The 25,121-nt window shown below is 48.5% G+C and overlaps 1 protein-coding gene across 3 annotated transcripts in view; it reads right to left on the reverse strand.

Annotated features, from left to right (window-relative positions):
• PSME4 (proteasome activator subunit 4) overlaps positions 1-25,121 on the reverse strand; it is a 3,386,216-nt gene that overhangs the window by 2,185,358 nt on the left and 1,175,737 nt on the right. For all 3 annotated transcript variants that reach the window (XM_069608231.1, XM_069608232.1, XM_069608230.1), the window contains one exon: positions 135-204. In XM_069608231.1, coding sequence (XP_069464332.1) covers positions 135-204 — 70 coding nt within the window. The remainder of the gene's footprint in view (positions 1-134; positions 205-25,121) is intronic.

Genomic DNA, 25,121 nt, shown 5'->3' on the forward strand with positions numbered 1-25,121 from the left:
ATAAAAAAAGATAAACCAAAAATAAAAATCGACAGAAATGTAAATAGTCTTTCACCAGGTGTTGGAAAAACCTCACAATGGCTAGTATGAACAATTTGTGAAATTAATGATATTTGAAACAAATGGGGACTTACTTATTGTCAGATTCACTATAACAGTGCAGCAATGAGGTAGGAAGAGCTTCAAAGATTCCACAGGGCGGCACTGAAATTAACAAGCGTTACAATTAAGTAAATTCATACAAACAGGATACAATTAATTTCAGATCTTACTAGATGGATGTGAAAGCTTAACCATTACCATACACAACAGTAGAAAAAGAAAACGTCTAGTCTTGAGTACATTAACAATAAATAATTATAGTGGCTTGCAGAACAAGGCTTGAAATACTTTCTGACAAAATGTATCCTTTGGCATAAACAAGGGACAGAGGGTGGGGGGAATTTGGCATAGGATTTAGAATGAAACTCTGATTAAAACAACCTCTAACTGATAAAAAAAAGGTTCCTTACGCAGGTATGTAGATAGGAATTTGTACCAGGAGTATTGGACTCCTTATTTTGAGAAACTTGGAGTAAAAGAATATTTTTGGGGTTAAAATAGTGTTCTCATCCTGAATGTTATTTTTAGAAATGAAAAAATATGTTCACATTTTTCTTTTAATACAAACATCCTTCGTAACTATCAATTCTGCTAACCAATAAAAGTGCATTTCATCAACTAGATCACTCTCAACAGACAGTGCTAAGAGAGGTATGCTTTGTGAAAGGTGCTGATCATGCCACTGTCGGAACACTTCACCTGAAAAGTAAAGGTGGCATAAAAGGTCAGACAAATGCATATCTGTTGCTCACATTTTTTCTTTTTTGATTCTTTGCCCGGATTTTTGGCTGATATGCCATTGGTAATAATTCCCTAAATGTATTATATTGAAAAGTTGAGTAGTTAACAATGCAAATACAAAAAGGAAGTAATAGCCATCAGTTATCACAGGCAGTTATAACAATTGATTGTTCATGCGCATAAATAATGGATGAAGAATCAAACATCTGATGCAATTTCCAACCAACCACCCATCCCCCAATCCTCCCTCAGTCCCCCAAACACCCTTTCACCCTGAGGGTAGTGTATGGAGTGTAAAATCAAAATGGGGTAGTGTCTGAAGTGTTAAATTAAAAGTTGGAAGAGTAGACTGTGTAGGAACCTGGAGAAAGCAAGGGAGAAAACAAATATCAGAACAGTTATGTAAACATGGATTTGTGTATGCCTTGAGAAGTAGATTGTTAACTGACACTTTGTAAAGTGCACTACCTCATCATCTATATGGGGCTTTCCACCCTGGTCTGCGGGTACCACAGTTGTCTCGTAGAGTATTTACATGGTATAACTTTCATGCTCTTAAACCACTCAGGTTGAGGGCATGTGACCCCTATGTAGTGTGAAGAATCTGATGATGTCATCACTCCTTTTCCTGGGATAGTGGCTCTTCCCATGTTACCAGGAGATGGCAGTCGCTACCCGATTCCGACCCTGGGGGTGACTATATGAGGGAGGACCACATGGGGGAGGCGACCCTCAGGAGATGACATGGCATTCCTAGTGTAGGAGGGATTATCACTGTAGTGTGGGGCAACCCGCGTATGTATTTATGTTCCTGTGAGGCAACTTTTGTTTCGGAGGTTTTTTCCACTTAGTGGTGGTAGGGAGAGATTTTTTGGTAGCTTTAATCCCGTCTATGTTCTCGTACTGTGATAAATAGATTGCCTACACTGAAATTGACCTAAATGGTAATATGGCCACTTCTGCTGATAAAAGTTTGGCATACACTGAAGAGTATATTTTGCAACTTTTGAACTCGATACCTGAGTTGGGTTTAGATAGTGAATTAAGTGATATTAGTAAGGATGATATGTGGAATGAGCTCACACAAACCCGTTAGAGGCTTGTACGTACTGAGTTACATGCGATTATCATGTTGGAGTACCTTAAGAACCAGGCCCTACCTCAGGGCCTGATAGTACGTAATGAACCGAGATTATTTTTGGATAATGCAGATTTTAAATTAAAATGGAGCTATATAGCTAATAAATGTGGAAGGGACTGGTTAGTATTAATCATTGAAACAGCTCAGGCCACCACAAAAAAGATCATGGTGGATCTGAACAAATTAGAAGAAGAAATGAAAAAGAACTTTGATATTGAAAGCTTCAAAACCAAATTAGAAGCACATATGAAAGAAATGCAGAACTTTAAAATAGAATCTAGTGCAGAAAGAATCAAAAGGCTCAAAAAAGATTTAGCCAGTTTTGAACATGAAAAAGCTTTCCGATATGTTATGAAGGATTATAACTTCGGAGCACCCGTTGAAGGACAAAAAACCAACAGAAGAGTGAGGTTCAGGAACACTTCTTATAGCTCTAGCGAGGAAAGTGGTACATCTAACGATAATGAAGACACAAATGGGGGCGGTCAAAGAGGAAGAAATACTAATGCCCCTTTACAAAGAGGTCGAACTTCAAGAGGTAACCGGGATACAAGAAATGGATCTAGACGCCGACCTTTTTTAGGCAGAGGGAACAGCCGACAAGATTGGTCAATAGACCGGATGCAGACACGCAGTTATCGGGGTTGGTAGTGAACTTATCCAGTAAGACTCTGACTAAGGAAGAGGAGCAGTGTCTCAACAAGGGTTTAAATTTTGTGGTATCTAAACATCACAATCCCTTTGAGTTTAGATTAGAATTCAACGCCTTTATGCGGAAAGTACACTTGAAAGAGTTTTTTGAGGACCAACCAGCTAGTTTTTACACCAATTATAGCGGGTTGAAAAATCCTTCCACTTTCTGCCCCCCTCAACATACCCATTCCCCGGAATCATTGGTTTTTGAAAAAAAGGTACTCCAGGAGATTCAGAAATTAGAAAAGAAAGGGATACCTAGAAATTCTAACTTAAGTAAATCAGAAATCACTATGTTGCGCAATTTGGGAAAAAATGATAAAATAGTGATTCGACAGGCGGATAAGGGGGGTGCCATTGTTATCCTAAATAAAAAAGACTACATAGATGAATGTGACAGGTTACTAGCAGACAATAATAGCTACTGCAAAATCGAACAAGATCCTAGTTCAGACATCATGAAACAGATAAGAGAAAAGGTTGAAAAAGCTGTTGAGTTACAGTTTATCAGCAAACAAGAAGGTGATTATCTCATCAGGGAAACAGCGAGGATTCCAATATTTTATATATTGCCCAAAATCCATAAAAACAAGGATAAACCTCCGGGTAGACCGATAGTGTCGGGTGTGAATTCTATTTTGGAACCCTTATCCAAATATGTAGATTTTTATCTACGTCCTTTTGTAAATAAAATGAAGAGTTATGTTCAGGACACCAGAGACGCCATTGTGAAAATTGAGGGGTCCGTGTTTGACCCTATCACCGATATACTGATTTGTTTAGATATACAATCTCTTTATACTAACATTCCACAAAGAGCCACTTTAGAAGTAGTGGAGGAAACCCTATTAAAACGTGAGGATAATCATCCAGTCAGTAATGCGTTTATTTTATGGTGTGCCGAGATGGCCCTGACAAAAAATTTCTTTCAATTCATGGGCCAATTTTACATGCAGGTAGAAGGCACGGCCATGGGATCAGCGATGGCTCCAAATTTAGCCAACTTATATGTAGATATGGTGGAACAAACTGTTATTTACTCTGGGGTTAACCCCTTTAGACATCAAATATCTCAGTGGCTACGATACATTGATGATGTTTTTATGGTGTGGCATGGAACATTAGAAACAGCTAACAAGTTTGTGGTGTGGCTAAACAATCAGAACAGGTATCTGAAATTTACAGCTTCCATGAGTTCTAATGAAGTCAATTATTTAGACTTAACCATTTATCACAGAGATAATCGATTATGGGTCAAACCATTTGTAAAAAGTACTGATAAAAATGCATTATTGCATTATGGCAGTCATCATGCCAAACATGTGCGTGACAATTTGCCTTTTGGGCAATTTTTACGCCTTAAACGTAACAGTAGCACAAGGTTGGACTATGAAGATGGGGCCAACATTCTGATTAACAAACTCACTGAGAGAGGGTATCCGGCCAAGATTGTGAAACAATCAGCAAAACGAGCTTTTAATAATCATCAAGAAGCGTTATTTGAAAAGACAAGTAGAGAGACGGTAGAGAGACCATTGGTATTTGTCAACACCTATAGTAATATTTCTTATAAAGTTAAAAACATTATCCAGAGGAATTGGAAGAAGATAATGACCATTCCCACTCCTTTAGTGGCTTTTAAGAAAAGTACTAATATTCGCAATCTAGTGATGCGTAACGACATACAGAAAACTTATACCCCTGAAGTGCGACAAAGTACTTTATGGGGGATACCTAGGGTCATAGGGCATCATCCTTGCGGTAATTGCATTATGTGTCCATTTACCCGTAAAATGACATCTGTGAATTTGGGTTTAAAATCAGAATGGCAAATGAAGGAACATACTAACTGTCAAACAGATGATGTGATTTACATGATTAGATGCCCATGTGCCTTACTGTACATAGGAAAGACCAACAGAAAATGCAAGACACGGATGATAGAACATAAAAGTTGCCTTAAAAACCATGTTGAAAAAGCCCCCCTGGTGAAACACTTTGAAGAGAAGGGCCATTCTTTCATGGATTTTGAATGGTGCATCTTGAAGAAAGTAAAAGGAAAGACACAGGAAGATATCAATAGAAAACTATTAAATTTAGAACAAAAATTGATTTTTCTAACTAACAGTCATTTAACAGGACTTAATGAGAATATTGAGTGGCACAATATTAAATAGACTGATTATTTTCCTGTATATTTAATCCACATTACAGGACGTGTCATGCATTGACTTTTGGTATTCCCTATCAAGATGCTTCTACTGTCAAATAGGAATTTCCTTCTAAGAGCTCACGACAGGATATGATGTGGGTAGGGTATTTTGCATTACCCTGTGGAAATAACTAAATGTTTCTCCAGTATGGTGCGGTGTGGCCCACATATGATAACATTTTATGAACCCATGTTTACTGTATGATTAAATCCTAGTGTTGGATCTTTTGTATCATTATACTGTGCCTCTGATGAAATTTGGCATATTCTATCAGCAGAGATATCTTTAAACTTGAGACAGTCTCTGGGTAGGTAGAAACCAGCTGTGCGGCCTTAGCATTTGTATAGAATAAGGTATTTTTGGATGTTTTTTCTTTTTGATTCTTCCCTTCTTTTAAAAAAATATATGGTTTGTGCCCCATTGAGGGGCGTGAAGCCATGTTTATTGACATTTTCGTGGATTGCCTTGGTAACCACGTTGGTTGCGGCGACGGCATGGTGTGGCGCGGAATGTATGACGTCATCGCGTCACGTTTTGACGTGATGACGTCATCAATGTGCGCACAAATGTAGCACGCAATATAAATGGAGAGGCTCGCTTTTTCGAGCAGGTTAGCGGTAAAATAACTATACGCTGTTGATGGAATTCGATTTGAGCTACTGTAAAGGTAAGCAGGGGTACTTATGCTTGGTAATTCTTGATTGAAAAGTACATTTCTATTGAAATGTCTTACTAAAGTGAGGCTTTGTGTTTGTTACACTCTAGGGAAGACGTTTGTTTCCCATGGAATGCTACAAAGCAAAATAGAATTTTGGCCCAGGAAGTGTTGGATATGTTTCCAGACCTCATAAATATGTAATATCCTAAATCGAGGGTCTCAAAGGTATGAACCTTCCTTCCTGTCTATCACTGTGTGGTCTACCTTTTGTACATTCAGGAACTCACAGAGTGTCTTATCTGATTGTTTTTTTAAACAGAACTGTTTATTTAAATTGGGTTTGAGAGAAACCCTGGAACTTTGCCCAACAGAGAGAAAAATCAGTTTTGGAATGGAGGTGAGGCCATACTCCATTAGATTGTGTGAGGACCTTAGTTAGGGTTCAGAATAGATGTGTTTACTCGATGAGTATACCATTCATCGAGTAGCATGATTTGATGAGAACATGGTGGGATAGGCGCTAGATATCTCTCTCTAACACTGTGAACAGTGAAGGACAAAATTGTGATTGTCTTTTAAATTTGTACAACATTAAATGGATACAAGTTTTAAGCACCAGTATTTGATTAAATATATACTTGATGCATCCTAATTATGATTAGGACGAGGTAGGCTAAGTAAAATAACCTACTTTGTCAATGGAGTAATATGTTTTTGTATTATAGGTACCCCCAATTCTAGAAACTGGAATCATAGAGAGAAGTCTACAAGAAGCACAAGACAATTTTCTGCCCCTGAAGAATGTCCAGTTAATAGCAACATCCAGGACAGAAACTTATATAAGTCGGGCTACGTTGTTACGCACAGTAGGAAAGAAGAACAGTTGAATTAGCTACTGTTGAGAATGTTCTATGAGTTGTTTGAACTTGAATATGTGCTGTGTTACCACCACTTTTATTAAAGTGTATATATTTTTTATGTGATATAATGCATTTTTCTACGAGAATGTTTTTTGATACTTGTGCTGTTTAGCAAATGAATTAAATATGATATTTTAAATATTGAATACATGTCATTCATTAAACTTAACATAACCTTGAATTGGTTAATGGGCTATGTAAGTAGGTTTCAGATTGTTGTGGGTAACATATTGTGTTTTAAGTAATATGGACATGTCCCTTCCTTTTTTTGATTAAATAGATATTATATCCCCACTGTGTAGGAGGGATTATCACTGTAGTGTGGGGCAACCCGCGTATGTATTTATATTCCTAGAGGAAGCTACATACCCCTTCCATGTTAAGGATGTTCCTTCTTTTCCTCATGCCTTAAGGGCATATTGTAGCCCTCTCGCTCAAAACCTTGCCAGGTCTACTTCTTACACTCCTCAACATCAGACATGGAGTGATGTGTTAATAACTGAGAGGAAGAGGCAGGGAGCAGTAGAGATTGCTCCCAGTGAGATCCAGTGTCAGCTTCCTTAACATTATAATAAAGACACTGGCCGCAACTGAGAGCAATGAAGGGGACTGGAACTGATAAGCGAACTCAGCGGTCTAGTCTTTGGAAGTTTCCCTATTCGGCCGGGAACTTTAAATTCACGGCAGCCGAGAGATGGCATGAGGGAGAAGTGCAGAAGCTGGGTAATGCTGCAAGCTGCACAGAGACCAGACAACACACTACGTCACAGCACGCTGTGGGAAGTGAAGCCGAGGCGGACCTGACAGAGTGAGAGGAAACAGTGTCAGATGGCTCACCACCTGTGTCGGAGAGGCAGCAGGAGCTGCGCAGAGTGGAACCGAATGCAGCAAAGGTACAGCGGCTGAAGAACACACGCTGAGCCAACAAGCTGCACAGCAAAGAAACCAAGAGGAAGAAGAAGCATTGAAATCACCCAGTTAGCCCAGGGAAGAGTGAAGGGTAATCGGGGTCTCTAAAAATGCACGCTGCTCCATGAAAGTAACGAGAGAAACAAATGAATGAAATCTGTGAACGGTTTAGCATGGCGTTAAACCAGACCATGAATGGGTTGCTGGGCCCATACATGAAAAGAGGAAATACAACAAATACAGGTACAAAATGTTGAAACTAACTTTGTGGAAACAGGGGTGATAAGCCAACAGTGGCCAAACATCAGTTTGTGGGCAAAAGGAAAGATAATCGCATACATGTAGAGGCGATAAGAAATGCAAGGGGACCACTGTAGGGGCAACATATTCGGCATATGCCAGAGGAGTAATTACCTGGGTAGCACCACATGTCCCCTTTCAGATACTACAATCAGCGGTGGAGCTGGATAGGAAGTTAGTAGCGGTACGGGGCCTGATAGAAAACAGGGAAGTATGCATCCTTAATACATACGTCCTGAACCAAGACACTGTGACCTACTTTAAGACATTATATAGTAAGATAAGCCCATTCCTAGAGAGCAGGGGGGCAGTCATATGGGGAGGCGATTTCAATTGCATGCTGGACCCCAAGGTAGATAGGTCAGACGTGAAACTAGAGAAACCCACCCCGGCAGCCAAAACCCTGAATAGCATGCTGAGGAACTTTAAATTAGAAGACATGTGGAGACTGCAACACCCACACGATCGACAGTACTCACATTACTCAGCCCCTGTAGTGCGAACAGAATATAAAGTGAGAGTCCTCTCAGACCACTCACCGCTAATCTTGACATGGCAGCACCAACCTCCCAGAGCTAGAATCCCAACGTGGCGGCTGCGAGCCAAAGCACTAAAAGACACAGGGTTTAGAGAGGACTTGAGGGAGGAAATAATAGAATATTTTGAAAACAATACTGGGAGTGTAATATCGGCCGGCACCCTATGGTAGGCGTTTATAGTGGTGATAAGAGGATCAGCGATCACAAAATCCAGAGGGCTGCAGGGAGGGATATTGCAAGGGCTGCAGAAGGCAGAGGCGAAACTTGAGGCGGCCACGCAGAGAGGCGATAATACTTTGGAAGGGGCAGACACCATAAACAAACTACAGCAGGTATGTGAAGAGCACTGGGAGAGACTATGTAACTTGAATTACAGGAAATATGTGCAGAGACCGCACACTGGCGGAGATAAACCTGGGAAGTTGCTGGCATTATTAAATAAAAGCAAGACACCAAGACCGGCAATTAGGGCAATACATGGGGAGAAAGAACAGGTACTTGATACCCAAGAGGGAGTGAATGAAGGGTTCTTTGAATTCTACAAACGATTGTATGAAGACACAGAGGTGAGCGGTTGGGACAAGATCGCGGAAACACTAGGGGACATTAGCCTGCCCAAATTAAATGCAGAAGAGAGAGAGAACTTAGATGCCCCAATCACACCGGAAGAACTAGAAGCTGTGATCGAGGCACTATCCACCTGCAAAACTCCGGGGGCGGACAGACTTCCGAGCAAGTTCTAATAAAACATACAAGACGGAAGTGCTGCCCTCGTTGCTGATTATGCTAAACGAAGCTCTTGAAATAGGAATGTTGCCAGAATCCCTACGAGAGGCGATAATCATCCCGATCCTCAAACCCAATAAGCGAGCATGGATCGCGGATCGTATAGACCGCTGTCCATGCTGAACCAAGATAGTAAGATTCTCACAGCTGTGTTAGCAGGGAGACAGACAAGTTATAAGTAAAGTTATTCATCCCGATCAGACGGGATGTGTTCCGAATAGGACCATGGAACAGACAGAGGGAGGGGGACAAGAAGTTGCAATCGCGTCCTTAGATGCAGTGAAGGCCTTCGACCTTGTTAAATGACCGTGGCTGATGGCAGCTTTACAGGAATACAGAATAGGGCCCAAATATATGAAATGGGTCAGGGTTAAGACAGGAGCGGTCATCTCAGAAAGATGGCAACTCAGCAGAGGTACCAGACAGGGGTGCCCTTGGTCCCCGATGCTATACATTCTTGCATTAGAGCCCCTGGCTATATACCTAAGACAACAGTACGGAGAGGTGGGAATTTTCACCAAAGGAGGGCCTCATTTAATATCATTATATGCAGATGATATGCTACTATACTTGACACCCGGAGAAAAACCTGCAATACATCCTGGAAGTAATGGAATGATTTGCCTTGCTCTCGGGTATTGCAGTCAACCCTAAAAAGTCATGCATATTTCCCCTAGGGAGATATAAAGGGATCCTGCGAGAGCACCTACCCAATCTACAAATACCCTGGGAGACCAAAACCTTCAGATACTTGGGAATAGACATCTACCATGCTGTTGAGAACGAACACAAATATAACACAGAAAAGGCAGTGACAAACATTGAGAAGAACAAGTTACTTTCTTACCTGGTAACGTTCTTTCGATGGGATGGTCCGACGACGCATTCCATATCTATGACAGGTAATGTCCACAGCTGTGCTGCTTCGGAAAATCTTTGATGTCTGCATCCTGCGTCGATGCGCCGTCCCCGAGGACCTCCTCCGATGGCCAACGTCACCCGATGTGATAAGTAGGACGCACAACGCCCATAGCCACAGTTATAGTTTTTTCCCAGAACGTGTGCCACCAGTTTTCTGCCAGTCAGACACACAAGGCCTTGCGGAACGCAGGCTGCAATCGCAAAAGAAATTGTGCAAAGGGGAAGGCAGGGAGGGAGCGATATGGAATACGTCGTCGGACCATCCCATCGAAAGAACGTTACCAGGTAAGAAAGTAACTTGTTCTTCGAGGGGATTGGGTCCTCCGACGTATTCCATATCTATGACAGACTCCCAAAGCAGTACCAAGCAAGGAGGTGGGAAAGAATTTACAATACAAATTTAGCATGCCCAATCAAATTGCGGAATAGAGAACTGCCTTGCCAAAGGCCAGATCTTGCCCTCTGACGGAATCAAGGGAATAGTGACGTACAAAAGTATGTATCGAAGCCCAGGTGGCTGCATCACAGATGTGACGAATAGGAACTCCCCTCTGCAGGGCAGTAGACGTAGCCACTTCTCTGGTAGAATGGGTCCGCAAGCCAGCCGGAGGGTCCTTACCCGCCAAGTGGTAACACTCGGCGATAGCTAAAATAATCCAACGAGACAAAGTCTGTTTCGTCACAGCTTGTCCCAAACGCTTTCCAGCGTAACCAATGAAAAGTTGATCGTCCACTCTGACCCGGGACATGCGCGAGATATAAAAGCTCAACGCTCTCCTAGGATCCAGCCTATGGAGCCTCTCCTCTTCCTTACCAGGATGTGGAGGAGGATAAAACGCCGGAAGAACAACCTTCTGGCTAAAATGAAATTCCGAAACCACCTTCGGAAGAAAAGAAGGACGAACCCTAAGTACAACCCTGTCCTTATGAAACACAGTGAAGGGTGGCTTAACTGAAAGTCCCTGTAACTCACTCACTCTGCGAGCGGAAGTAACCGCAACCAAAAACACAGTTTTCAGAGTCAACAGCCTCAAAGGGTAAGAATGTAAAGGCTCAAACGGAGCACCCATAAGAAACTTAAGAACAAGGTTCAAATCCCAACCTGGCACCAAAAAAGGTGACGAAGGGAACACATTAGTGAGCCCTTTCAAAAACTGCGAAATTAAAGGAACCTTAAAATAGGAACACTCTTCAGACGAGCGCTTAAATATGGACAGCGCCGCCAGGTAACCTGTAATGGTCCCCACTTGCAAGCCCCTGTGGGCCAAAGAAAACAAAAAAGATAGAACCATGGGAATGTCACATTCAAAAGGATCCACATTCTGAACTCTGCACCAGTCGCAGAACTTTCTCCAACGGCAACGGTACAGAGACTTTGTTGCCGGCCGCCTGGCCGAGAGCAACACCTCCATCACGTCTTCAGGGAGGTCCCAATCCTTATACCTCAACCTTTCAGAAGCCAAGCGTGAAGATTATGGGATCTGACCTCTGGATGGAGAACTTGAACCCCCCTCCTGTGAGAGCAGATCGCCTCGGTAGGGAAGACGACGTGGAGGGCAGATGGACAAGTCTAGAAGGTCCGGGTACCACGTCCTCCGGGCCCACGCCGGAGCAATGAGGATCATCCGGGAACCGAACCTCCGTAACCTCCGCAGCACTTGCGGGATGACGGGGACCGGAGGAAACGCATACAGCAGTGGGAATGACCACTCCACCACGAACGCGTCTCCTAAGGCTCCTTTTGGAGGAAATTCCCGCGAGCAAAACCTTTTGCACTTCCGGTTGACACTGGAGGCGAAGAGATCCACTTGAGGGGTCCCCCAAAGGGCAAAGATCTCCAGGAGAATCTCCTGAGCCAGCTCCCACTCGTGAGAGATCGAGCTCTGCCTGCTCAGAGCGTCCGCCGTCTCGTGGTCGTCTCCAGCCAGATGAACAGCCGAGATCGAAACTTCCTGCTGGATGGCCCAGAATTCGAGCTGCATCGCCTCCTTGCACAGCGGAAGTGACCCTGCCCCCCCCCCCTTTTTTTGAGGTAGTGCATGGCCACTGTGTTGTCTGTTAGAATCAGGACACTCTTTCCACGCACAGTCGGCAGAAAAGCCTTCAGGGCTAGCCTGACGGCCCTCAGCTCCAACAGATTGATATGGAGTCTGGACTCCGACGGAGACCAACGACCGCTGACTGTCAACTCGATGGCATGAGCTCCCCATCCCGTGAGGGATGCATCCGTCACAATCGTCACCTCCGGGAAGGGCAGCCAAAATGGGGCCCCCTTCATCAGATTGCCCTCGACGGCCCACCACAGAAGGTCCCGGGCTACCGGGGGCGGCACCTGAACAGGGTCCGACAGCCTGCCGGAGGACTGAGACCACTGGAGCTCGAGTGCCCACTGCAAAGATCTCATCCGCAGACGAGCCTCTGGCACCAGAAGAATGCAGGATGCCATGAGGCCGAGCAGTCTCAAGAACTCGGACGCTAGGAGATTCTGGGCAAACTGAAACTCGTGCACCATCTGCTGAATGTGAAGAGCCCGCTCCTGAGGAGGGAAACACTGCCCCAGGGACGTGTCGAGCACTGCTCCGATGTACTGGAGCCGCTGTGTTGGTGTCAAATGGGACTTCTTTAAATTGAGGGAGTGGCAGGTGACGGACAGATGATCCAGGACTTGCTCGGGAGAGCTCCCCTGATCAACCAATCGTCCAGGTAGGGGTAGACGTGAATCCCCCCCTTTCCTGAGATGCGCTGCCACCACCACCACCATGAGCTTGGTAAAAACCCTCGGGCGGAGGTCAATCCGAACGGCAGGACCCAAAACAAAGTGCGAGTCGCCAACCGCAAACCTCAGGTACTTCTTGTGCTTGGGATGGATCGGCACATGGAAGTAAGCATCCTTGAGGTCGAGAGACACCAACCAGTCCTGAAGTTGAAGGGCCTGGAGGACTTGAGAAAGAGTCACCATCTTGAACTTGTCCTTCCAGAGGAGTTTGTTCAAACCGGGCAAATCCATGATGGGTCTCAATCCCCCGTCTTTCTTTGAAATCAAAAAATAAGGGGAAGACCATCCCTTGTTCCTCTCCGCTACAGGCACCAGTTCTATGGCGCCTTTCTCCAGCAGGGCTTGAATTTCCTGCACAAGGAGCGGATCCGGATACTTCAAAGAGAGGTTCCCTGGTGGATTGTCGTGAGGCCTCTGCCGAAAAGGAAGACAATAGCCGTGGGTTATGATCTCCAGAACCCACACATCCGAAGTAATGGCTTGCCACTCTACAAGATGCTGCGCCAGCCTTCCCCCAACCGGCGAACCATGGGACCTGGCCACATGACTGAGTGGTAGCGGCTGCAGCGTTGCCTGCGTGCAAAAAGGCAACTGCCCGAGCGGCCTTGGCACCTCGAGTACCTTTGTTTCCACCTCTGGCACTCTTACGATGGCCTCTTTGACTGCTAGCTCCCCTCGCTTTACTGAAGGACGAGTAGTAGCGAAAGGAACCACCCCTCCATTGCTGTCCCCTAGGACGAAAAGGCGAAGGTTGGAGAACTGCAGCGCCCAACGACTTCGCTGCAGCTTTGGAGGTCTGCAACCTCTCAAGGCTCTCGTCAGCCTTGCTGCCAAAAAGGTGTTCACCGTCAAAAGGCATGTTGAGGAGCCGGGATTGCACATCAGGAGCGAACCAAGACTTCCGCAACCACGCAAACCTGCGCATTACGGTGCTCGCCGCCATGGACCGGCTGACACAATACGCCTAGTCCAAACCCGACTGAACGGCCTCACACATAGCATCCATGCCCCCTGAACCATAGCAAGGAAACCAACCCGTTCGTCCCCTTCGGGAATATGATCAGCCGCTAATGCAACACAGTTCCACAGAGTGTGTGTGTGAAACGAGACAAGGCACATATGGAGTTGGCCGCCTGAAGCGCCATACCCCCCGAAGAAAACACTTTCTTCGCCCAGCCGTCAAAACGTTTGTCGTCCCTATCCAGAGGGATGGTAGGATATGACGCCTGCTTTGCCAGGGCCGTAGCCACCTGCACCACCAAACTCTCCGGGGTGGGGTGCCTAGACAAGTAGCAGGGGTCGCTACTGGCTGGACGGTATTTTCGCAACAAAGACTTGCCCACTGCCGGGAGACTCTCCGGCGCAGTCCAAGTCGCCGCCACCCTTCTCTGCAGAGCCATATGAAAAGGCAAAACCGGGTCAGTGGGTGGACCGAGATCAAGGATGTCCGTGAGATCATCCTGAACAAACTCCCCTGGGGGAGCTGACCAACCCAAGTACTCGGTAACCCAAGACATAAGGCGCCGATATGAAGAATCGGCATGAGTGCCAGGCTCCGGCCGACAAAACTCCACCTCCGGAGAGGTGTCCAGTCCACTGGCATCATGCAGCGACTGCCTCAGGTCATCAAACTGGCTATGGCCCGAGATAAGGTCATCTGGAACCGTAACCAGGCCGCCATCAGAGCCTTCATCACCCTCTGAAATGTACTCCAGGCGGGGAGAGGAAGACCTCTGCGGACCAAAGTAGTGCCGGACCTTAGCCATAGCCTTTCTAGGGGCAAACCCCGTGCCACGGGGCCCCTCCGACACCACCGCCTCAAAAGGCGTCGAGGGTGCCGAACGAGTCGGCGCCGGCAGAAAAGGCGCAGACGTCGAGTGAATCGGCGTCGGCATCAGCTGCAGCGCCGCCAGCATCGGCGGCGTCGACATAGTCCTCGAAGCCGGAGCTCCGAGCGTGTCTCTCGACAACCTGGGCGCCGACGGCGTCGACGACCCCCTCAGAGGCGGAGCCTCGAGAGAAATCGTCGACGACCTCGGTGCCACAGGCATCGACGTCTTCTTCGAAGACGGCACAGGATCACGTGGTCTTGAGCGCGTTGAGGACCCGGACCTGGAACAGGCATGGCGAGAACGGCTACCCTTGTCCGAGCGGGACCTCTCCCGCGAGCCGTGCCGACCACCCGAGCCTGAAGGCGTACCCGCGGTGTCTCTAAACCGGTGTCGACCGACCCCACTCGGAGGCACGGACGGACTGGTGCCCTGAGATTCCAGAATCGCTAGCATCTGCTTCCCGAAGGAAGCCCATTCCTCCGGTGTCGCTTGCATGGAGGGATAAGCGACCCGCCGATGGGCGGAGTCCTTGGAAGAGGACGGGGAAGGCGACCTATGCCGGCGCTTCCTGGAATGCCTAGAAGAGGCGGAGGAGTGGCGAGACTGACTCCTGGAAGGAGACCCACTGGACTTCCAACGATGACGCGGAGAGCCACCCCTCGAGTCATCGGTCGAAAGCCCCGCAGACCTCGACTTCCGGGGCTTAGACACCCGGCCTACCGACAGCTTCTTCTTGCGTTCCCGCAAGGCCTTTGCAGTGAGCGACTGGCAGTCGACACAGTCGTCCGTATCGTGGGCCTCCCCGAGGCACCAGAGGCAGGCGTCGTGCGAGTCCGTGACCGACATCTTGGACCCACAGTCCCCGCAGTTCTTGAAGCCTGGACGCGGGGTTGAAGACGAAAAAGACATCGCCACGAACAGGTCTGCACAACAAACCGAACAGGTTCAACGAACCGAGAATAGAAAACAGCAACTCCGACGAGTCGAGGCGTACCGAGATTCACGAAGCGAACATGTTCGCGGAAAAAGCGGAACTGAGGCTATGGGTGTTGTGCGTCCTATTTATCACATCGGGTGACGTCGGCCGTCGGAGGAGGTCCTCCGGGACGGCGCATCGACGCAGGACACAGACGTCAAAGATTTTCCGAAGCAGCACAGCTGTGGACATTACCTGTCATAGATATGGAATACGTCGGACGACCCAATCCCCTCGAAAGGCATGAGATTCTGGGCTAAGCTCCCATTGGCTATGGTAGGGAGGGTGGCCTTATTGAAAATGGTGGTATTGCCTAGGCTGCTACACTTTTTTGGAAACATACCATATTTGATACCTAGACGGTTCTTTGTCAATCTCCAGAGCATATGTAGAGACTTCATCTGGCACAACACTAGAAACTACAGAATACATATGATAAAAGGTGGCATACAACTCCCCAATTTCGAGATCTACTACTGGGCCAGCCAGCTACAATATGTGGCCAGATGGCTGTCAGAAGATTCAACTGCTGAATCCAGACTACTGAGGCCAGACTGTGCTCCATTTTTCTTGAAAGAATGGATATGGCTGCCCAAAGCTGAACTAAAGGGGTGCCTCAGAATGCTGGAACTGGGATGGCAAATGTGGTTGAAGGCTTGTCAAGCCATGGAAAACCCAACCCTGTGCTCCCCGCAGGTGCTGCTAGTGGCACTGACCACAGGGGATGTGCAACTGCGGCATATGATACGTAAATACTGGGAACTGGTGGGTATTGCAACATTGGGAGATATATGGCAAGATGGGAATATACTGGAATTCAACACACTGGTTGGAGAAACAGGTCTAGATCTTGGGCAATATATCACATATACCAGATGGGTGCGACGGGTGAAAGAAACATGGTGTGAGATGGCGCTGGAAGACCAATCAGAAACAGGTATAGATACAATATACGACATCGCAGAGGGGGGGCATGAGGTCTCCTGGATCTACGAACTATTGATCGCTAGAGTGGGGAAGGAAGTGATCCAGCTGAGACAGAATTGGGAAGTGGGAGAAAGTATGAATGATGGGAAGGGGGAGAGGGAGAGGGCCCAAAGGTACCATAAACGGGTGTCCAGGAATGCAAGGCTCCAACAAATCCAGCGATATGTAACTCACAGAGCGTGCATGACCCCCCCCAGAAGATAGCCCGATTTTAGAACACAGGAACACAAACATGTCCCAAGTGCAGAGAAGTGAATGCCGGGATGACATGTTCTGGGCATGCCCATAAATTGGTGAATTTTGGAAAGAAGCAGCCCACCGTCTATCAGGGAAAGGCATTACGCTAATAGTGGAGTCGGTGTGGGGATGCATGATGGGGGGGTTCCCTAGACCGCGCAAGCTAAAGCATGTGAGTAAACTCAAGGACCTGGCTTATATACTGGCTAAGCGGAGAATTGCCATGGGCTGGAAAGCGCGCAACAGACCAAAGATAGAGGTTTGGTGGAATGATCTTAAGATGTGGGCTGAAACCGAAACGGCAGTATGGACTGAGGCAGCTAATAGAGGGGATACATTGACGGCCTGTGGGCACTTAGTGGCCACATTATCTGGGTCTACCCAGGGAAGATCAAATAGAAATGATACCTCCGAAGACATGGAAGAGGGTGCATTCCCAGAGGACATGGTGGATGGCGAAATGGAATAGGCTCATGTTGTTGAGGGGGAGGGTAAAGGGTTTGTAGCAGCTATAGTTTAAATATGATACGAGCTACATAAAATGTATAACTTGTACCGCAAAGTTTGGTTTTTATGTGATTGATTTATGGTTGTAAAAAGTTGATTAAAAAATGTTAAAAATAAATAAATAAAAAATAAAAAGCAGGCCAGCCCCACGAAAAAAGATCTAATGGCAAGACAAAAAAAACGAAGAAAAACATAAACAAGGATCCAAATGCAACCCCAACTACAGCAGCTAATAAACCAGTGAAACAACCTGAAGAAAAGAAAAAAAGAAAATCACATATATGTCCTGGCTAGTGAGTATACCAGGCAAGGAACAAGTTACTTACCTGTAACTGTTGTTCTCCAGCATGGGTCTGGCATGGATGCACATGCTCATGAATATTCCCAGTCGTCGGGCTGGGAATCCTCGGTAAAGAAAAAACCAGTTTCAGTTTCGTTTCTGAACTGTCTTTCTACTAGTAACTAATCACTGGTCTCTGGGTCATACTGCCCCCAGCCAATGACTGCCCTCTACCTAAGCCCCTCCTCTGGCAGCCATCTTCAGATTTGGTAGCACGTAAAGTGCCAGTAGGACCAAGAGAAGAGCCGCAGAGGGGTAGGAGGGAGGGTTTGCATGTGAATCCATGCCAGACCCATGCTGGTGAACAACAGTTACAGGTAAGTAACTGGTTCCTTCTCCAGCATGGGGTCTGGCATGGATTCACACGCTCATGAATACAAGAATGCATAGCAGTACACAGATGCACAACCACGGGAGGTGGCAAGGCTCAACATTAAGCATTTCAACAACTCAACATTAAGCATCTCTTACCTCCTGACCAGGCGCACCTTCAAGCGAACAGGTTGCGCAGCACTGCCTGGCCGACTCTGGACACCTCCCTGGAATCCCGGTCGACGCAGTAGAATCTCGTAAAGGTGTGCTCTGTTAGGCAGCCTCCTGTGCAGTTCCCTTAGGGAGCACTACAGAATAAGACTACAGGTATATGCAATAAATCCCCTTTGGTATCAGTCTGTACCACAAATATTTAGTTGGTAGCTGTGGCTAAGCAGTCAGACTTATCTCAAGAGGGAGATGAGCAGTATTCAGGGTTTACACATTAGGACTTCAGCACTATGGAACAAGAACACACTGACCAAAGCTTTGTATCAAAAAGAACATATATATTTATTTTACACACTCTGATGTTCACACATAAATCATTTATTAAAGCAAGTTAAATCAGTCCAGAAAAGTACACACAACTCCCTATTTAAATTGCAGACAAGTTTGAGCAAGAGTGAAAACTGAGCAAAACGGCACAGTGTAAACCAAGCAGAAATGGCACTCTGACAATGTCTCAGAAGAGAAGGAAAGGACAAGTTATGCAGGTTTAGACTCTAGAACACACCAGCAACACTTCCCAAGTAGATTGTGAATAAGTTCGGCAAGGAAGTACTTTAGCATATGCAATACTGAGGTGAAAACCAAGCAAAATGCCACTTCACAAGTTTAAAAAGGGGAAGGAAAAAGGTGGTTATAAGAGTTAGGTGCACCAACACATTTCTAGGTGAGAAGCAATCTAGAGAAGGCAGTTGTAACAGATTTAGCAAGAGTCAATAGGCCTGGCCAGAGTCAATGGTACAAGGCAATGTTCCCAGGATCAAACTGTTCTAGTAGCTGCAGTCAAGTCTTTGTTTAACGATTTGAAAAGGCGGTTGCAGAAGGTGAAAGACAATGTTAGATGATAGGGGCGGCCAACCAAATAGGTAAGTAAAGGATTTAAAACACCTTTAGCGATACCCAACAAAACGGGAGGCCTGGCGGAACAATGTACCTTAAAAGTGGAAGAGGCTCCTGCAGTGGCGGTTGTTCCTGGCAGTTCCTGCAGTTCGGGAGATCCAGCAGAGGAAGAGAGACTCTTGTCGTGGAGTAAGGTTTGAGTTACTGCACTGCCCAGGGATGGAACCAGTCGCGGTGCTGCCAAAACGAATAAAAGGTACGCTCCTTTAAATCGCGGTCGTGGTGGACGGGTGCCTGACTATCCGGTCTCCGAGTGCAAGGCACTGGTGATTCGACAAAGGCAGGTCCCGGAAGGGGATTGGTGAACTGGTTGGCCCCACCAGCTCAAGGGAAGAAGACTCTTGCAGAGGAAGATCTTGAAGTCGTTGGAGAAAAGTGGTGAGGATCTGCAGCAGGGCTTCACCGGTGGTTCAGTCGTTGCAGATGTCTTCAGCTTCTCCACTCTTCGGTTTCTTAGTTCCAGTGGCGACGTCTTGTCCTCCAATCCTCAGGACCCTGCTTTTATGCAGCAGGACCCCCATTCATACAGCCTAGCTGTCACTCACACAGTGGGGTGGCTCTACTGGCGGGGGAACCCCCCCCCCGCCTATCAGGGTAGAGTGCAACTTGGGTTGCTTAGGCAACCCTGTTCAGGGTGCCCATTGCCCCTCCCACAAATCCTGTCTACCCCAGACTCAGTGGCACCGAGAGGAGGGCTTCTGTGCAGAAGCCTGCCAAAAGGACGAACAAAGGATCCCCAACCTGGGTTAGGATTTCAGAGAAAGACACGAGAAAGAAATACTATTGAAGTTCAGGCAATAAAACCTACCGGAGTAAAGTTAATATTAAAATAAACCGGCAGTTTGTTAGAGGCTCTCAGTAAAAGTGGTAGCCTCGAACAAAGGTAAAATCCCATAGGGAAATATTTGCGGCCAAATATTTACAGTACCAACCACTGCCACCAGCCAGAAACTTTTGAGAGAGGGACTATACGGTACCCCCTCGAAAATTAACACTAGGGAAAAACTATGAATCCTTTCCAGTACTTCCATTGTAAGATGGATTGTACTGGTTTAGTTCATAATTATTGACTAGTAAAGTCAGTGGGGACTTTACATGACCTGGGAGAAAGTAGTCAGTCCCAGGGTATGGAGTCTATGTTTGGGGGTAACTTATACACCCCTGTGGTACAGCACGGAGGGTGCTGTGTACCACATATTTAAAAAGATGATTCCTATGAGGGTGAGAAAAACCCCACAGACCATAAGCACACAAGATAGCCTAAAACCTACACTAGCAATCTGCCTAAGAGTGGGGGGAAAAAGGGTCTCACTCTTAGCAGGAGAAAAAAAGAAACCCTTCAAATCCAGCAAAGCTGCTGGGGGACTCTATAAGTAAGTGAAATTAGCCTTAGAAGAGAATTCTCCCTAACAGCGTCCACTTCCACGTAGCAGCCCTGCAGATGTCAAGAACGCAGTGATAGTAGCAATCACTCTGGTTGAATGGCCTCTAGGACGGTCGGGCAACGGTCGGTTTGCCAACCGGTGACAGTACATGATGCAGCCGGAGAGCCATCTGGAAATGGAGGCCTTCGAGAGGGCCTTCCCTTGGGTCACAGGTCCAAAGTTTACAAACAGCTGTGATGTCTTCCGAAGACTCTTCGTGCGGTCCACGTCGAACTTCAGCGATTTAGCCACATCCAGCGAGTGCAAAGTCCTCTCAGCCAGCGACGAAGGCAACAGGAAGAAAATAGTTAACACCAAGGGCTTGTTTAGATGGAAGTCCAACGGCACCTTGGGCATGAATCAGGGGTGCGTCCTCAGCACTACCCTCGTCTCGTTGAATGTCAGGTATGGAGGTTTACAGGAGAGGGCCTGGATCTCTCCCACTCGTCGTGCGGAGGCGATGGCCACAAGAAATGCTGTCTTCCACGACAGGAACTTCAAAGGTGCCGAATGCAGAGGCTCAAATGGCAGCCCCATGAGCCTGGTCAACACCACGTTGAGTTTCCACGCCGGGGCCGGAGCCTTCACCTGTAGGAACGAACGGAACAGTCCTTTCATGAACTCCTTCACCAGGCGATGAGACCACAGAGATGACCGCCCCAGAGTTCTGGTGTAGCGGGAGATAGCTGCCAGATGGATCTTGATAGAGGCATGTGCCAGCCCCGCCTTGGCCACCGATAACAAGTACGGCAGCACCTGAGGGGCCGTAATCCGCAGAGGGTTAATCTTCTGTGCACGGCACCAGACTGAGAACCTCTTCCATTTGTGTCCATAGCACTTGAGGACGCCCTGGCCTTTGCAAACACCTCCTTGCAGTCCACCGGGATAGCGTACCCTCCGAACTCTAGTGCTGCAAGAGCCAGGCCTGCAGGTTCAGCGATCATGGGTCATAATGGAGGATGGCGCCTCCGTCCCTGGCGAGAAGATCCGCGTCCGTCAGTAGTTTGACCAGGGGAGACGCCGACATGTCCAGACGGTCCAGGAACCAGATCTGCTTCGGCCACGCTGGTGTGACGAGGATAATCCTGCACCGGGACCGTCTGAGGAGTTGACTGGTGAATCGCAGCAGCAACGGCAAGGTGGGGGGGGGGGGGGGGGGAACGCAAACAGGAACAGGCCATCCCAGGGGAATGAGGAGGCATCACCCATGCTCCCCGGCTGGGGAAACCTGCTGGCGGACCGCTGGCACTTGGCGTTCATTGCCGTCGCAAATAGGTCGATCTGGGGATTGCCCCATCGTCGGAATATGAGATCCACTTGATCCTGCGGAAGTTCACCCTCATGGCAAGAGCGCAGCTCCCTGCTGAGTGAGTCAGCAATGGTGTTCTTTATTCCTGCCAGATGGAAGGGGCACCAGGTACATCCCTTGGGCAACGGCCCAGTGCCACAGATCCTGCGCTTCCTTGGATAGGGCTGGGGATCTGGTGCCCCCCTGCTTCCTGATGTAGAACATCGTGGTGGTGTTGTCAGTGAAGACCCTTACCACCTTGCCCTTGAGGGACGGAAGGAACGACGTGAGGGCCCAGAACACGGCTCGGAGCTCCAGGACATTGATGTGTAGTGACCTCTCTTCCGGGAACCAAAAGGCCTCTTGCATGGAGATCTCCGGTGTGTGCTCCCCATCCTTCCAGGGTGGCGTCCATCGTCACAGTTTCCTGATGTGCCGGGGTCTGGAAGTCCATGCCCGATACTAGATGCGTGTGGGTGCCCCACCACCAGATCGCTTGGCGGAAAGACTCATTGAGTGAGATCCTGTCTTCGAAGCTGCCTGTCGCTTGCATCCAACGGGCTTCGAGGAACTCCTGCAGTGGTCGCATCCGCAACCTGCATAGGCACACGAGGTAGATTCACAAAGACATCATGCCGAGTAGGCATTTGATGAACCTCACCCTGGCCACGTCAATGGTCAGCCGCCGTTGTACCTTGGCCAGGATGGCCTTCGTCCTTTCCTCCGACGGCGAAGGCAATCACGCCACTGTGTCGAGTCTGGCTCCCAGGAACAGGGCGTCTTGCAACGGTACCAAATGGGATTTTGCGAAGTTGATCGAGAATCCCAGATCGATGAGCAGTTGGATGGCCTTCGCTGTGTGATCGACGGCGAGTCCCCTGAAGGCGCAGGCGCAGCTGCGCAGACACTGGTGCCAGGCACTTGGTGAAGACCCTGGGTGCCGACTTCAATCCGAAGGGAAGGGCTTTGAACTGATAGTTTGCCCTTGGACCACAAATCGTAGGAACTTTCGATGTCCTTTCGAGAATTGGGATGTGGAAGTAGGCATCCTCCAAGTCCAGAGACGATAGGAAGTCGCCTTCCTCCAGCTGTCCCAGCACGTGCTGGAGGGTGACCATCTGGAATTTCTGTGACTTGATATATCTGTTTAGACGACAAAGGTCCTGGATGCATCGCCAACCGCCGGTCTTCTTTCGGACGAGAAAGTACAGCGTGCACTCCGGAGCCCCGGAGCCTCTTCGGGATGAGTTTTATCGCGCCCTTTTTCAGCATAGCTCATACCTCCAGAAGTAGCTGTGGGACATGGTTTTCCTTCCTGGCCACGGGTGGTAGACGAGGACACTTTCTTTGGAATTCCAGAGTGTGCCCGTGGGCCAACGCATCCAGCACCCAACGATTGGTGGAGATGGACTCCCACACGTTGATGAATTTCGCCAGCCGGCCTCCCACTGGGGTGCTTCGGTGGGGGCCCGACGCTGCGGCCGGTTCAATCCTGCTTCGCTGAGGCCTTGGTGACTACGACGTCCTCCGGCCTTGCTGCGGCCTCTGTGGGCCTCCTGCGATGATGAACGGGCCGCTTGGCGGTACGACGAGGAACCGCCACCAAATCCTTTGGAGGCACCTTGGGACTTGCCTTCGGAGGTCTGAAAGGGCGGCCGTTGTTGGTGGAGAGAACACAAGGCCTGGGCCATCTCGGTGTCCGCCTTGATGACCTGCAGTGACTCGTCCACTGCCTTGCCGAACAGGTGGTTCCTGTCGAAGGGCAAGTCCCGTACCCTGGCCTGTACGTCCTGACGGAAATCGGTGGCCTTAAGCCAACCGCGCTGGCGAAGGAAAACGCTGTTGCTCATCTTGCGAAAACCGGTATCGGCGATGTCCATGGCCACCGTGATGGCGTGGTCCGAAACCTTGCTGTAGGATTTCAAGGGCTTCTGCCCTCTTGTTTTCCGTGAGGAAGTCCAGGAGGGGACCGATCTTGAACCACAGCTCCCTGTCGTAGCGCGCCACGATCGCAAGGGCGTTGGCCGCATTGATGGTCATCACCGCCGACGAGATGACTCGTCGCCCCATGGCGTCCAGCTTCTTCCCCTCGCCGTCCGGTGGGGAAGTGGAAGTTGATCCCCGACGCCCCTGCTGATTTCTTCTTGGCCGCTGCGGAGACCGAGTCCGGGGACGGATGAGCTCTGAGGCACATCGGGGCGGAATCTGGGACCCAGTACTACTTCTCATACCGGTCCCTCTTCGCAGGAGCCGAGTATAGGTTCTTGAGTAGCGACAGTCCTTCGTCCCAGATGTCGTCTAGTAATAGTACTGAGAAGACTGTCTTCCTCTTGGAAACCTTCCTTGTTATGTTCTTCTGGACGAAGTTGGAAGAGCTCTGAAGCCCTGGCAACCGGGGCGTGAAAGGAGCCAATTTTGTCCGGGAGGGGCAGAGGGGGGTCCAGGCAGGAGGTGATGGGAGGTCCATCCCGTCATCACCACCGTTGTCGTCCGTCTCCGTCATCACCGTCTTCGTTCCTGTCTCATCCCTCGGTGGAGGGGAAGGATGGGGAGGATGGATTAGCCTCTGCTTTTTCGGCGGGCTAAGGGCAATCTTGTCCTCATCTCTGTACACGGGCTTTGATAGCCATCAAGATTGCTCCTGAGTTGTCCTGTGGCAGAGGTATGCGACGGGAGTGACGGCTGGGGAGTAGGGTCCTCAGTCTCCCCCACGGTCCGTGGCTCCTCGTCGGCTCCACCATCGCTTTCCACGTCTGCCTCGTCGGGATCCCTCCCGTAGGAATGGACTTCCTCAAACTTCTTGTCCAGGATCTTTGCGACGCCAGCCAGCTCATCTTCAGAGGTGGTATCTGTGTCCGTTATGGCTACCGTGCCCCCCCCTCTTTCTCCACCCAGGATTTCATGGGGGTCTTATCGATAGGCTGAAAAGAGGATTCCCTCCGGGGTGGCAGGGAAACTCTAGGCCCGGAAGTCACCTCCATTGGGGTAGCCTCCACAGGCTTCACCAGGGCCGCCACAACTCCTTCGATTGAGGCCTTAGCAGGGTGAATCAGGGCCTTTGCGACTTTGGGCGTGCCTGAGGCCTTCACCTTGGGGGGAGGGTCGCCGCCTCGCTCCCCCTCGGCTGCCGCCATCGGGATAGACTGGGGCTTCTCCAGAAGCTTACCCAGGTTCTCCGACTTCCTCTTCACCGAGCCAGAGCGTTGGCTCGTGGCTGATGGCGTCGGTGACATTGCACCCTGCCTGGCAGCCAAGGAGCCCGAACCATCGGTGCTCCCGGTGCCCGCGGACTCGCGGTGTTTTGCCTTTTGTTGGGCCCACGTCGCCGGAGCGCCCTCAAAGGTCTTAGAAGACCGCTTGAACTTCCTCTTCTCACCTGCTGCTGGGCTCT

The sequence above is a fragment of the Ambystoma mexicanum genome, chromosome 4q (assembly GCF_040938575.1).
Source record: "Ambystoma mexicanum isolate Mex_15411 chromosome 4q, UKY_AmexF1_1, whole genome shotgun sequence".
NCBI lineage: Eukaryota > Metazoa > Chordata > Amphibia > Caudata > Ambystomatidae > Ambystoma > Ambystoma mexicanum.